General features: G+C 43.4%; 1 protein-coding gene across 1 annotated transcript in view; it reads right to left on the reverse strand.

The window, feature by feature from the left end:
• Positions 1–334: 334 nt before the first annotated feature.
• LOC134675273 (C-terminal-binding protein) overlaps positions 335–14649 on the reverse strand; it is a 107436-nt gene continuing 93121 nt past the window's right edge. The window contains exons 10-14 of the mRNA XM_063533493.1: positions 14139–14238; positions 6595–6797; positions 5480–5660; positions 1716–1846; positions 335–1282 (exon numbers count right to left, since the gene is read on the reverse strand). Coding sequence (XP_063389563.1) covers positions 1220–1282; positions 1716–1846; positions 5480–5660; positions 6595–6797; positions 14139–14238 — 678 coding nt within the window. The 3' untranslated portion in view covers positions 335–1219. The remainder of the gene's footprint in view (positions 1283–1715; positions 1847–5479; positions 5661–6594; positions 6798–14138; positions 14239–14649) is intronic.

Raw genomic sequence — 14649 nt, forward strand, 5'->3', positions numbered from 1 at the left:
GTTGTTTAAATGTAATGATTAGTACATAATGCATTTGTTAATTAGTATCACATCGATTTCATCGCACTTCACAGTAAATAAATGCAATTTAACCAGCATACAGGGACATTTGATAAGACTGTTCATTTTTTTGATACATTGTATTAGTTTTGCACGACGAGCAAGTGTGATGAAAATTATATGTACCTAACAGTTGAGCTCATTTACAGCCATTTATAATGTTATCTTATTGTAAGTAATAATAATCAAGAATATAGTTGAATTTGTGTAACATCGCCATATTGAAATTGAAACAAATCGGGATCAATTTTGAAAAGAAATAAAACTACATATCTATTAATCCGAAAACAATAGTTTTATTTAAGAACTTTTCACTTTCTCATAAAATATACACATTGTTTTTGTCATTAAACTAAAATGTAAGTAAATACTAATTTTAAATACCAATGTTCGGTCACACGGCGGCCCGAGTTGGGCGCCGCCAACGGTCTATGTTTAACGTGCTCTCATGTACAAACTGTTCACTTAAACGCTATTTAGAAAAAAATATCAAATGAAAGCATGATTTTGTACATTTCAAAATAAAAAAATGAAGACCTCCTGTTTACAAAGTGTGATGATAGAATTCTACAGTCCATCTGTCGATACTTAAAAATAACAGTTCGAATGCATGCGAGTCGGACCGGGTCGTGTCGGGTGAAATGCGGTGAAATGCTGCGGCTAGCCGCGTGCGACTGCCGTCTGCGACTGCCGTGCGACTGTCGCGAGTGCTGCGACCGCGACGGACGATCGCACCGACACACGCCACTAACAAACCGCCCGCAGGCACACATACGTTTCTCATACAGATTCCCCTTAAAATTAGAAATATAAATCTCTTAATTCACATCGAATAGACTAACTCGTGTACTCGGATAGTACGATCACACACAACAAATCATAGTGTACTTTCGTCCGTCGGTATTTATTGCGTAAACGATTTTATCACTTTATTAAGCTACATTTGTTTAGCCGAATTATACTAAAGGAAGTTCCAAATATATAAAAAGTAAACCTTAAATCACGCAACATTCACTTCACTTTAGCGGGTAGTAGGTTAGTCCGGCGCGGCAGACGGCGGCGGCGCGGATAAAACTATTGTTTGTATGTTCGTGCGCGGCCGGTAGTACGGCAGTACGATGGTGCACTAGCACAGTACGGCAGCAGTACTAGCCGCACACTAGTGCACGTCCGAGCTCTCCTTGTTCAGCGAGTGGTTCGCCGGGTCCGACGCGTTCATTGGCTGCGGACAAACATATATTCATTAATATTTTTGTTCATGAACAACTCTATTATCAACTAATTGTAGGAGCTAGTGGGAGGGGCTGCAGTCACAATGTGGCATTCAACTAATATATTAATATTATATTTATGTCAAATAAAAGTGAAAATCTCAATGTTAAAATGTAGAGGCGAAACAAAGGAATATATTGAGGGAGAAACTTGTTCGAGAAATCTGAGTGTTGTAACAGTTTACAACACTAAATTAATTTTGCATCAAGCAGAAACGTGTGCTAACGATGCTATGAAGCTTAGAAATAAATTGAAAATGGGAAATTTTACTGTCTCGGGTGGGATTTGAACCCACCACCACTGGATCACTAGCACAGTTTATTAGACGGCAGAGGCACGGCCTCGTCGGCGGGGCACAGTTTGGGGACACACACAGCACTGACCAGGCTGATGGGCGGCTGGCTGGGCTGCGGCGGCGGCGCGGGCTGCGGCGGCAGCGCGGGCGCGTCGTGCACGGCGGTGGTGGAGTGCGCCGCCTGCGCCGCGCCCGACCCGTAGTACCCGCCGTTCATACCTGCAAACAGACAATCATGTTCAACATCATTCGCATCCATTGCAGAGGTATCGTTGCCAGTAGTTTTCGAGGTTTTCTAGGACAAAATCATTGGTAATCGTTTTCGAGGTTTTCCAGGACAAAATCATTGGTAATCGTTTTTGAGGTTTTCGGAGTCACAATATTTGGTAGGTGATCATCAGACATCGGATTCCGTGGGGCGAAACTTCTTGACAGCTGGGGACTTCCTATATCGATAAACCCATTTATCGATACTAGTTCTATATACTAGTGACCGCCCCCAACATAGTGTGTTTTTCGTAACTATTGTTCTGAAGACCAGTATGAAATTCATACATAGCGTCTAAAATAATCGGTAGGTTACACATAGATAAGGCTAGTACCGATTGCATTATAAAATAGTTGATACCCATTATCTTAACCTCTTCAGATAATTAAATAGAAGTACCTTACCTACTTAGACACTCACTATGAAACAATACTTGTCAATGTCATCAGACACTGTCATTCTCATTTGTAAAGACGTGCTATTTATTACAGATTTTATATTTATGAGTGAAAATAAATAATGCCTCTTCAAAAAATAGAAGACTTGCTTAAAAAGCATCCTGAAATAATTAAACGCGGGTCTAAGCTACGCTGTAGCCAATGTCAAGTGACCTTTCATCGCAAAAATTATTCTCTTGCTAGGCACTTGAAAACCGGAAGACATACAAGTATTCAAGAAGAAAAATATAAATTCTACAAAGAGCTTACTATGTTCATGGTGGCCTGCAATATATCGTGGTATCAATTAGAAAATCCAAATTTTTATGGTTTTATTCAAAATTGCATTTCTGGACGATATGGGAAGTTTTCAGTGCCTTCGGAATCTACTATCAGAAAAAATTATCTTTCTCCAATTTATAATGAAACGTATCAACAAATTAGGAACGAAATTGGAAACAATTACATCTACGTGTCGGTAGATGAAACTACAAATTCTAACGGTGACCAAATTGCAAATGTTGTCATTGGCAAACTTTCTCACAGCACACCAAGTCGGCCGTATGTTATTGCAAGTAAATGTTTACAGCAGACAAATAATGAAACTATTGCAAATTTGATTATAACGTCCCTGTCAAATTTTTGGTGCTGTGATTCAAATAGCGATAATTTCAAAAAAGTGCTATTGTTGGTGACTGACGCAGCACCTTATATGATAAAAATGGGTAAGAAAATGGATTCAGTTTTTCAAAATATGACTCACGTAACATGTGCAGCTCACGGATTAAATAGGGTTGCTGAGAAAGTTAGATATCTGTTTCCAAATGTTAATAACTTGATATCATCCGTCAAAAAAGTATTTTTGAAGTGTCCCAAGAGAATCAATGTATTTAAAAATATGTTACCAAATGTACCTCTACCGCCGCAACCAACCATTATAAGATGGGGCACATGGTTGCAAGCAGCAAACTATTACGCTAAATATTTTGAAGATATAAGACGAGTTCTGCATACATTTTCTGCATCAGATGGGAAAGCAGTTAAAATGGCCAAGGCTGCACTAAATAAATCTTCTCTTCAGGGTGAACTTAAATTTATTGCCGACAATCTAAATATCATTCAAGAGTCGATAAAGAAATTACAAGCAACAAATTTGTCTCTAGACTTGGGTGTGCGAATAGTGAAGAAGGTACAGTCTGCATTATCTAAAATATTTTTGGACAAAAAGGGGAAAATCGTATACGATAAATTTAAAAACGTTTTTTACAAAAACTCCGGGTACAACACAATGGAAAAAATCAATTTGTTATTAAAAGGTGAAGAAGTTACATTACAACCGATAAATAAACGAAATACCATTGATCACTTTATGAAATTTTGCTATGCTCCTATAACCTCCACAGAAATTGAAAAGTCTTTTAGCCACCTGAAATGGATTTTTCAGCCAAGACGGAGACGCTTAACGCCCGAAAATATGGAAAAAATTCTGGTAGTTTACTTTAACAACAATAGATGGGACAGTCATGAAGAAATAAATTGTGACGAGTAAACTTTTAAAAACGTTTTAAAAAAAGAAGAGGAAAATTTAGTTCTTATTTTATTATATAATACTCTTTTAATAAAAAAATATTTTATAAGCAAACCTTTGTGTGATCACTAGTATTTAGAACTAGTATCGATAAATGAGTTTATCGACGTAGGAAGTCCCTAGCTGTCAAGAAGTTTCGCCCCACGGAATCCGATGTCTGGTGATCATTTTCGAGGTTTCTGGGGAGTAGTATTGTAGTAGTCACAATAGGATCCAAGGTTTTAAGTAATAGTGTCGTGTATATGTATAGTGCCTTCGCTGTATGTGCTGGGCGGCGGTTGCGGCGGCGGCAGCTGCGGCGGCGCGCCGGGCAGGAAGTAGTCCTTGTTGACGCAGTTGTCGTGTGTGTGTATGTACCTTCGCTGTAGGTGCTGGGCGGCGGCTGCGGCTGGGGTTGCGGCAGCGGCGGCTGCGGCGGCGGCAGCTGCGGCGGCGCGCCGGGCAGGAAGTAGTCCTTGTTGACGCAGTTGTCGTGTGTGTGTATGTACCTTCGCTGTAGGTGCTGGGCGGCGGCTGCGGCTGGGGTTGCGGCAGCGGCGGCTGCGGCGGCGGCAGCTGCGGCGGCGCGCCGGGCAGGAAGTAGTCCTTGTTGACGCAGTTGTCGTGTGTGTGTATGTACCTTCGCTGTAGGTGCTGGGCGGCGGCTGCGGCTGGGGTTGCGGCAGCGGCGGCTGCGGCGGCGGCAGCTGCGGCGGCGCGCCGGGCAGGAAGTAGTCCTTGTTGACGCAGTTGTCGTGTGTGTGTATGTACCTTCGCTGTAGGTGCTGGGCGGCGGCTGCGGCTGGGGTTGCGGCAGCGGCGGCTGCGGCGGCGGCAGCTGCGGCGGCGCGCCGGGCAGGAAGTAGTCCTTGTTGACGCAGTTGTCGTGTGTGTGTATGTACCTTCGCTGTAGGTGCTGGGCGGCGGCTGCGGCTGGGGTTGCGGCAGCGGCGGCTGCGGCGGCGGCAGCTGCGGCGGCGCGCCGGGCAGGAAGTAGTCCTTGTTGACGCAGTTGTCGTGTGTGTGTATGTACCTTCGCTACATAGGTGCTGGGCGGCGGCTGCGGCTGGGGTTGCGGCAGCGGCGGCTGCGGCGGCGGCAGCTGCGGCGGCGCGCCGGGCAGGAAGTAGTCCTTGTTGACGCAGTTGTCGTGTGTGTGTATGTACCTTCGCTGTAGGTGCTGGGCGGCGGCTGCGGCTGGGGTTGCGGCAGCGGCGGCTGCGGCGGCGGCAGCTGCGGCGGCGCGCCGGGCAGGAAGTAGTCCTTGTTGACGCAGTTGTCGTGTGTGTGTATGTACCTTCGCTGTAGGTGCTGGGCGGCGGCTGCGGCTGGGGTTGCGGCAGCGGCGGCTGCGGCGGCGGCAGCTGCGGCGGCGCGCCGGGCAGGAAGTAGTCCTTGTTGACGCAGTTGTCGTGTGTGTGTATGTACCTTCGCTGTAGGTGCTGGGCGGCGGCTGCGGCTGGGGTTGCGGCAGCGGCGGCTGGGGTTGCGGCAGCGGCGGCTGCGGCGGCGGCAGCTGCGGCGGCGCGCCGGGCAGGAAGTAGTCCTTGTTGACGCAGTTGTCGTGTGTGTGTATGTACCTTCGCTGTAGGTGCTGGGCGGCGGCTGCGGCTGGGGTTGCGGCAGCGGCGGCTGCGGCGGCGGCAGCTGCGGCGGCGCGCCGGGCAGGAAGTAGTCCTTGTTGACGCAGTTGCGCAGGCAGTCCGGGATGCGGCCCACGATCGCGCGCCGGATCTCCGACGCCGCCATCTCGCGGAGCTCCTGCGATACACAACATAAAAATGTCAATCTATAAAGGTCCTTAAGGTAGCATTCGATTCTTAGCGACCGCAACGCACGACCGCGGCCTTGCGACCTAGCGACCACGGTCGCCTGTCGATAAGCGACTAATAGCATACAGATCAAGGCGACACGACCGGCGATCTTTAGCTGCTTTTGCTGTACCTACAGGACGGTGGTTTCGAGATGTCGGAAGTTTTTAGAGAAAAAAGAAAATTCAACACTTATAATTATTTATTTCATATTTTCTTGTCAAATATTTTCGCACACAGTGTTATCTGTAACATTTGAGCCTCGCATCATATATGTGTTTTTAGACAATATCTCATCCTCCTGCGAAGAAAACGCCGCCATTTTGCGTGCATCTCGACAGTGTCATACGACCCGTGTTGTTCGGTCGTCAAGAACCGAATGCTACCTTTACTGATGTTAATTATGATAGTGAAATTGCTAAATATTCATCAACTTATAGCATTGGCACTATACGAGCATCAAACTGATTTGAGGAGATTGCACCACGCCGAAAATCGCCTCTCAGAGGGTCTACCGAGTTTGCATACTAACCCTTCGACCGTGAAACGCACGCTCGCACACATGGTTAAAACAAATGTATGTACCGCGGGTAACGCGGGTAATTTCCTAAGATAGCGGTGCCGTCATATAGCGGCCGTCTCCATACAAATACTACGACACCCATATTTAGCCATTTTATATAATATGGAGACGGCCGCTATATGTGACGTCCTACAGGTAAAGGTACCTTATGGCGGTTGGCGCTTACGCTGTTATTAACGTCGCTCCAATATTATTGCTGCGCTATGCGACGTAAGCGCCAGCCGCCATAAGGTAACTTTTGCCGTGGAATGTCACATATGACGGCACCGCTATCCGGTGTTAAGTGTCAGGGTTATGTTACCTGCGCGCTGGCGTCGGAGTAGAAGGCGGCGTGGGGCGTGCAGAGCACGTTGGGCGCGTCCTTGAGCGGGCCCTGGAACACGTTGAAGGGCTCGTTCTCGTGCACGTCGAGCGCGGCGGCGCGGATGCGGCCCTGCTTCAGCGCGGCCGCCAGCCCCTCGTCGTCCACCAGCCCGCCGCGGGCCGTGTTCACCAGGAACGCCCCTGCAACACAACACCATACAGTTACGCCCAGATCTTCACTTCGCCACAGAATAAATAATACTACTAGGTACAGAAGCCCCGGACCCGGGTATGTCCTTAAACTACGTCCAAGGCCACTGGTGGACGGGGAGCAGCGTCCCTCAACTTCTGTGTACTCGACTGCGATCGCCAACCCGCCTGCCAAGCGTGGCGATTATGGCATTCACCCCCCATGAAAGGGGGAGGCCTATGTTCAGCAGGGGACGTCTTATGGCTGAGAAGATGATGATGATGATGAGGTACAGAAGACTCACTCTCTAACAAATAGGACAGATATGACCGCTGGGTGGCGCAAGCGCCACGCTCGGCTTATGGCTAGCCACCAAAATTGGTGTGGAACGGATGTACTTTTAGCTACCTGTAGCAAAGCAACGAAAGGGCGGAGTGGGCCACGCCTGACCATACAGTTAGATCTTTTCGCTCGAGTGGCGACCACGGGGGGAGAAGCGTCCCCAAAGTAGACCCCAGATACGTTGGGACGACGACATCAAAAGGACTGCGGGGAAGAAGTGGCTCCAGGTCGCACAGAACCGTGACGAGTGTCGTAAAATGAAGGAGGCCTACACCAGAAGCGTAGACAAAAAATAAAAGAGAGTACTTATTTATTTTGAGAGAGAGAGAGAGAGAGAGAGAGAGAAAGAGGCTGAGATCTTACTCAATAATCCTAAAACTAGCATCGCAAAAAGCATCTCATGTCACGAGGTAGCGTAGAAGACGACGCGTCGACAGAGGACCAAGCCTTATTATGCGTTGTGCTACGTTTGCGTCGCGTCGCCGCGACGATTAATGTGGCATAGGTACCACAAAATATATTTATATTATGTAAAATTCGCATAATCAACGCTGCGACGAAACGGTATCGTCTTTGGTCGTCCCATTCGTTTTTCGTCAAGTTCTTAAATTAGTAGTAGTCCTATTCTGCTTTCGTCACTTGATTCTACATTGAAAGCCACCGACGATTGTGACGAATGTAGAATGATTGACGAAAGCAGAATAGGACTAATTTAAGAACTTGACGAAAAACGAATGGGACGACCCAAGACGATACCGACATAACAAAGTGCAACAACGCAATCCCACCAGACCGCTAACTCCCCCTCATAGTTAAAAAGACAACAATCCGTTACGAGACCATATATTAAACGTAACAACCTTTTCTATCTTCGTCGGCTTCGTTCGGCGTCGTAACTAGTCGTGCCCACAGCACCATGGACAATTATAAGTGTTATGGCACAGGGCTGACACGCCATACATCGAAAATCATTTGCGTTTATATGTATGCACGGCACGTCTGTACACGCGTCATTGTGTGAGTAAGTGGCTTAGGGCTGACTCGTGCGGCGCGCGGCGGGGAAGGCGAAGCCGAGGTTTGCCGAGGCCAGCCGAAGGACACGACGAGCGGCCCGCTGCGTTGCATAATTCGACCGAAATACGTAAAAAACACAATATAGGTTTATGTTTAACAAAATATAGGTTTATGTTTTATTTCGCTCCAATTGTTGAATTGGCTTTGTCAGTTTATAGTCCTGCACGTACTTGGACTTTCAACACGCCATTATTCAATGTACCTTATTGTTGATGCCTATTGATTATTTTATATAACATACATAATTATTTCTTAAATTCTTAAAATTAAATTAAAAATCAAACGCGAATGTCCCGCGACCAACAAGTTCTTTTTTGTGAAAAGAGTGTTAAACTAAAAATAAAACATTTACGAGGAATATATTATCTGTGTAGAAGGTCTAGTTACCTTAGGTACTTTAAATTGTAACAATAAAATTTTAACTCTGCATTTTTTCAATACTGTTTTGTACGTGACCCGTCTTCGTTTGATACCTTTACCGCCATCTAGCGAGCCTAGTCGATAACAACATGGTCCGGGTTGCTAGATTAAAAATAATTTCGGTGCCTTCCTACATTTTTGTTTATTTTTTTAATCGAAAGGGGTTTGTAAATTAAAATTGTCTTCAAATATTGTTTTTCTTTCTATTTAATATTAGTCCAAATAAAGTAAAGAAGAAAGGTAATGTTTTCTTTTCAAAATCATCTAGGATCGCACGAATCCAGTTCGGGCTGTGGCAACTCTGCCATTTGACTTGTCATTATTCTTCCTGTCAAAATGAAGATCGTGGACCGTTTTCTTTTGCGGTGTTTCGCCGTATGAAAGCCGTTTAATGGCTATAATACATCCCATCGGGAGACATCTCCTTTTTAAGTGAGTATTTTGGTGATTTTTGCGACGGGTTTTGTGCATAAGATTCCATTTAATAGCGTGGTGAATTTTATTTCACAGTCCCGGATTTTTATCCTATATGGAAGTCCTGTGAGACGATGTTGTGTTGGTGGAGGCCTCATCGAGTCGACATGCTGGTCAATCCCGGCCACGTATGCCGCTTCTCCTCGATGGGTAAGTTAATTACTTGTTTTTGAATTCGTAATCCTTACGCCCATGCGGGGGTCCGCTCTTTAAATCATGAACCGATTTTTCTCCTTTATTTAGGTTCCAGCTTGTCAAAAGTCTGTGAACCCTGTCTTACTACCTGTAACTCGTTACAGGGCCTACCACTTAGTCTACAGTTTGGCTGTAAGGCAGCCCCCAGCCAGCTTGGTGTACCGGCGGTCGGGGCCTGTTCGCTATTACTACAACTACCATGGATGCAGAGGCACTGCGACATGAGTCTCCATTAGTGTGTCGGCAGTGGTACCTTCCTTCTAATGTCACTACTTAAAAGGTCAGAGACAACCAATTTATTATATTCTCCAAGGCGCCCAACTTACTTTAAATAATTTTCCTTATTATTTATACCACGTACCCAGAGTGCCCAACCATAAGAAATGTAGCCGCCAAACCCACATTTGCTCTCATATTTTTAGTTAAGTCTGTAGTAAGCTAGCCGAGGCTATTTAATATATTATAATGTCATAAGTTAACATTTGACACTTCTAAACTTAGATATTTGTCGTTTAGTCAAATAAATGTATTATAAGTAATGTACTAGTTTCCTTTATTCCATTTTAATTAGCCCCCTAAAATAATAATGGTAACAGTGTCACCCATCGCGGGGCTTTTCTTTTGGCGAGCACCCTTTAGTCACATATAAGTTAGCTAAAGGAACTTATGGTTGGACATCCTGTTTGCTTTATTGTACCTACCTTTGTTTACTGCAATATTCAAAATAATTAACACTATTTAATTGTGGTTAGGACAGCCACATGTTGGCAATTATCTACTTATATACTTATGTTGTACTGTAAAGGAGTTGTAGTCTAATTACTTATTCATTTGCTGGTATTTAAACTCCAGATGTTATTAATTTAAAGCAATTTTAGACAATTGTCGTAAACTTGACAATTTATTTTATAAATGTATTTCCTTAGTATCTCTTAATGTTAAAAGTTTTACTTCATAAAAGACGTTGTAGTTTACCGGATAGCAGACACACTATGTTTTGACTATTGTATTTTGTTTTTGTGATTTATATCATGTTTTAGAGTCACTCACAGAAGGTTAAACCCTTACCGGGTAGTGAGGTGCTTAAGTGCTTAAACTTTAATTTATTTTTCACTTTAAATTTTTTTTTTTGGTGATTTGTTTTCAAACAAAAGTTTTTAATTTACTAGAGGGTTAGTAGTAGTGTTAAAAATGTAATACCTAATTTCCATTGTTTTTTTTTATATACTTGATGTGAAGGATTAGTTACTGGTAATTGTACTACAATGGTAATCTTGTTTGAAAGGATGGACCGTCTTATTAATTATAAATTTATTACATAATGTAAAGGGAGCAAATTTGGAGGTTATAGTGAAGTACAGTCAGCAGGAGTTTACATTTATTAAATTTATTACGGTATGTTTGGAGTTGAAGTTTAAAATAAATAAAATTAATATTAAATAGTTTCTTGACGTGGTTGGGTACAGTCAGTCACAATTATTGTTGTTGACTTACGTTTTTTTTTAAATAACTTACCGATATTCAAATAGCCGTTTACCTTTAAGGTCGAATCTTATTGTAGTAGTTTTCACAATTGTTTCGTACGGGAGTTATGTTTATTACCTACTTTTCCTTATCTATTGTCTCGACTTAAATCGAGTTTTTTCCTTATTGTTGTTACCTTCGGTGAAGTAAATACTTACTTATTAGTTTAATATCGGTGATCGCGCAGTTTTTTTTTGTTGTTGATGTTTCGGTAGGAGTTTTTTTTTTATGGTTGCGTGCAGGAGTTTTGTTTACGTATTACTTTCTTCCGATCGTGTCTGAGCAAACGTAACTCAGGCACGTGGTTTGTTTGTTGTTGGGGGGCGAAGAGGACGATTTAAAGACTCTTCGCGTGTTTTACCGGGGTGCTGGCGTTTTAAACCAGCATTCCAATCGGCACTGGCTGGTCGGGTTTTGGCGGATTTTAAACCGTCAAGCTCTTAATAGCAGTGCCGTCTTCTTTTGTTAACGCTTTGCGGTATGACTTAAATCATATGCGTGAACGTTAATGTTGATGTTAGGGGGTTGTTATGCGGTACACGCCTTAAAGCGTTGTCCGCAAACATCGGATTTTTGTGTGTCAGACTGACAGACTTGCATTGCCTGAAATGGAGCCTGTACAGCCGACTTCCTTGTGTGTCTCGTGTTGTTTCGAACGTTACCGTCTGCCTGTCGTTTAGACACAGCTGGTCAATGTATCATTGTTGTTGTGTTATTGTTCGTTTCCGCGTCCAGACCTGTGTCGACTTAAGGCACGGCCTGATAAATGCGCGTTACTTGAATGGTGTAAAGTAGCAGTCACCGATATTAGTTAGTTAAATTTCATTGGCTATAAGGTTAATATACGCTTAGGGTATCATAGTGTATATTACAGTACAGTAATATTATAGTTTGTAGGTGGTAACTTGTGCACAGCTCGGCTGTGCTTATTTTTTTTATTATAGTTTAATGCGTGGGTTCGAATTGGGTGGTCGTTGCTTTCCTTTATGAATTTAGTGTCGATTTTTTTATGGGACTTCGTCTAGAAAATAAGAGGGTGGTTTTGCGAGCTGGGGGCCAGCTCAAAATTTTGCCGTAGTCAAAATTTTCTTCGGGTAGGGGAGCACTGTAACAATAAAATTTTAACTCTGCATTTTTTCAATACTGTTTTGTACGTGACCCGTCTTCGTTTGATACATTTACCGCCATCTAGCGAGCCTAGTCGATAACAACATGGTCCGGGTTGCTAGATTAAAAATAATTTCGGTGCCTTCCTACATTTTTGTTTATTTTTTTAATCGAAAGGGGTTTGTAAATTAAAATTGTCTTCAAATATTGTTTTTCTTTCTATTTAATATTAGTCCAAATAAAGTAAAGAAGAAAGGTAATGTTTTCTTTTCAAAATCATCTAGGATCGCACGAATCCAGTTCGGGCTGTGGCAACTCTGCCATTTGACTTGTCATTATTCTTCCTGTCAAAATGAAGATCGTGGACCGTTTTCTTTTGCGGTGTTTCGCCGTATGAAAGCCGTTTAATGGCTATAATACATCCCATCGGGAGACATCTCCTTTTTAAGTGAGTATTTTGGTGATTTTTGCGACGGGTTTTGTGCATAAGATTCCATTTAATAGCGTGGTGAATTTTATTTCACAGTCCCGGATTTTTATCCTATATGGAAGTCCTGTGAGACGATGTTGTGTTGGTGGAGGCCTCATCGAGTCGACATGCTGGTCAATCCCGGCCACGTATGCCGCTTCTCCTCGATGGGTAAGTTAATTACTTGTTTTTGAATTCGTAATCCTTACGCCCATGCGGGGGTCCGCTCTTTAAATCATGAACCGATTTTTCTCCTTTATTTAGGTTCCAGCTTGTCAAAAGTCTGTGAACCCTGTCTTACTACCTGTAACTCGTTACAGGGCCTACCACTTAGTCTACAGTTTGGCTGTAAGGCAGCCCCCAGCCAGCTTGGTGTACCGGCGGTCGGGGCCTGTTCGCTATTACTACAACTACCATGGATGCAGAGGCACTGCGACATGAGTCTCCATTAGTGTGTCGGCAGTGGTACCTTCCTTCTAATGTCACTACTTAAAAGGTCAGAGACAACCAATTTATTATATTCTCCAAGGCGCCCAACTTACTTTAAATAATTTTCCTTATTATTTATACCACGTACCCAGAGTGCCCAACCATAAGAAATGTAGCCGCCAAACCCACATTTGCTCTCATATTTTTAGTTAAGTCTGTAGTAAGCTAGCCGAGGCTATTTAATATATTATAATGTCATAAGTTAACATTTGACACTTCTAAACTTAGATATTTGTCGTTTAGTCAAATAAATGTATTATAAGTAATGTACTAGTTTCCTTTATTCCATTTTAATTAGCCCCCTAAAATAATTTTGGTAACAAAATATTAAATGTTGGCTTAACATTCACAAATTCAACGAACGGGTTTTAATTCATATGATATTATTATTTTACGCAAAGGTAGAGACTTATTTACTGATACATATTTCGCCTCTTTGGAAAACTATATTATTATTCATTTCTACAATAAGTAGGTATCCGTACTACCCGTACATCGCACAATACACCGGCATTTTGAACGTTGCGTCATCGCGTCGCGGCGTCGCTAGCCGAACTGAGCGTACGTCAGGAGTCCGTCAGAACTCAGTCGCGGGGCGAGGTAATCCGAGTCGGGGCGGGGCGGTGCGTGTCCGTTCTGTATGATAATACTATTACTTATTCTGTGGTTATGGCGGACGCTGTCAAAGTAACCGTCACACTTTCAAGTATGGTTTACATTAGCTCGCTTGCGCCGGGGACCTTGGCGTGTCAATAACGTTTTTGTTTATAACATACATACATACATACATATACATATAATCACGCCTATTTCCCGGAGGGGTAGGCAGAGACCACGGATTTCCACTTGCTACGATCCTGACATACCTCTTTCGCTTCCTTCACATTCATAACATTCCTCATACACGCTCGCCGGTTTAGGGTGCTCTTGACCTGGCCTTTCTTCCGGATTTCCCCGATCTGATCAGAGAAAGTCCGCCGAGGTCTACCCCTTCCAACTCCCACTTCCACTTCTCCTTCATTCACTCTCTTTGTCAGCCTTCTTTCACTCATTCTTTCCACATGTCCAAACCATATCCAACCAACATACCTTTCTCAATTTTTGTCACTACATCTACATTCAGTCCACACTTTTCCCTTATCACACTGTTCCTAATTCTATCGTGCAATCTCACACCACACACACTTCTCAACGCTCTCATTTATAACATAAAGCGTTGAAAAGGTCAAGTTCTAACAAGTAGATAGGAGGAACATACCTGGACGCATCTGTTTGATAGTGAACTCGTTGATAAGGTGATGGTTGTGTTCGTTTAAGCTGCAGTGAAGTGACACACAGTCACTCTGGAATAGGAGGTCCTGAAACCAAACATTATTACATCAATTACATCTCATTTACCTTCAAAACTGGGCTTTTAGGAGTGTTTCATTAGATTCGTATCAGCAACTACTTACTGACAAATCTATTTACTCAACGGTAAAGAAGACAAATTAAAATGGCCTTAATCATGTGAACTTTTGAGTGTTTGTTAGTCTTTTATGAGCTGCTTAACCATAATCACAACATTAAAATTAAATGACCACCTACAAGCGCCGTTAAACTCGGGCCTATCTCCTTACAAATATGATGAAGACATTGCTGAAAAACTAGCTATTACGATTCTTAAGACTCCGAGATTCCATATTCAGGGTGAATGCAAGCGCATTAGTCACGATCGGATATGACTACTCCCGTCAGTTTAAGTTAACGCTGCACAGAGTCGCTTGCAG

This window comes from Cydia fagiglandana, chromosome 21 (assembly GCF_963556715.1).
Source record: "Cydia fagiglandana chromosome 21, ilCydFagi1.1, whole genome shotgun sequence".
Taxonomy (NCBI): Eukaryota; Metazoa; Arthropoda; class Insecta; order Lepidoptera; family Tortricidae; genus Cydia; species Cydia fagiglandana.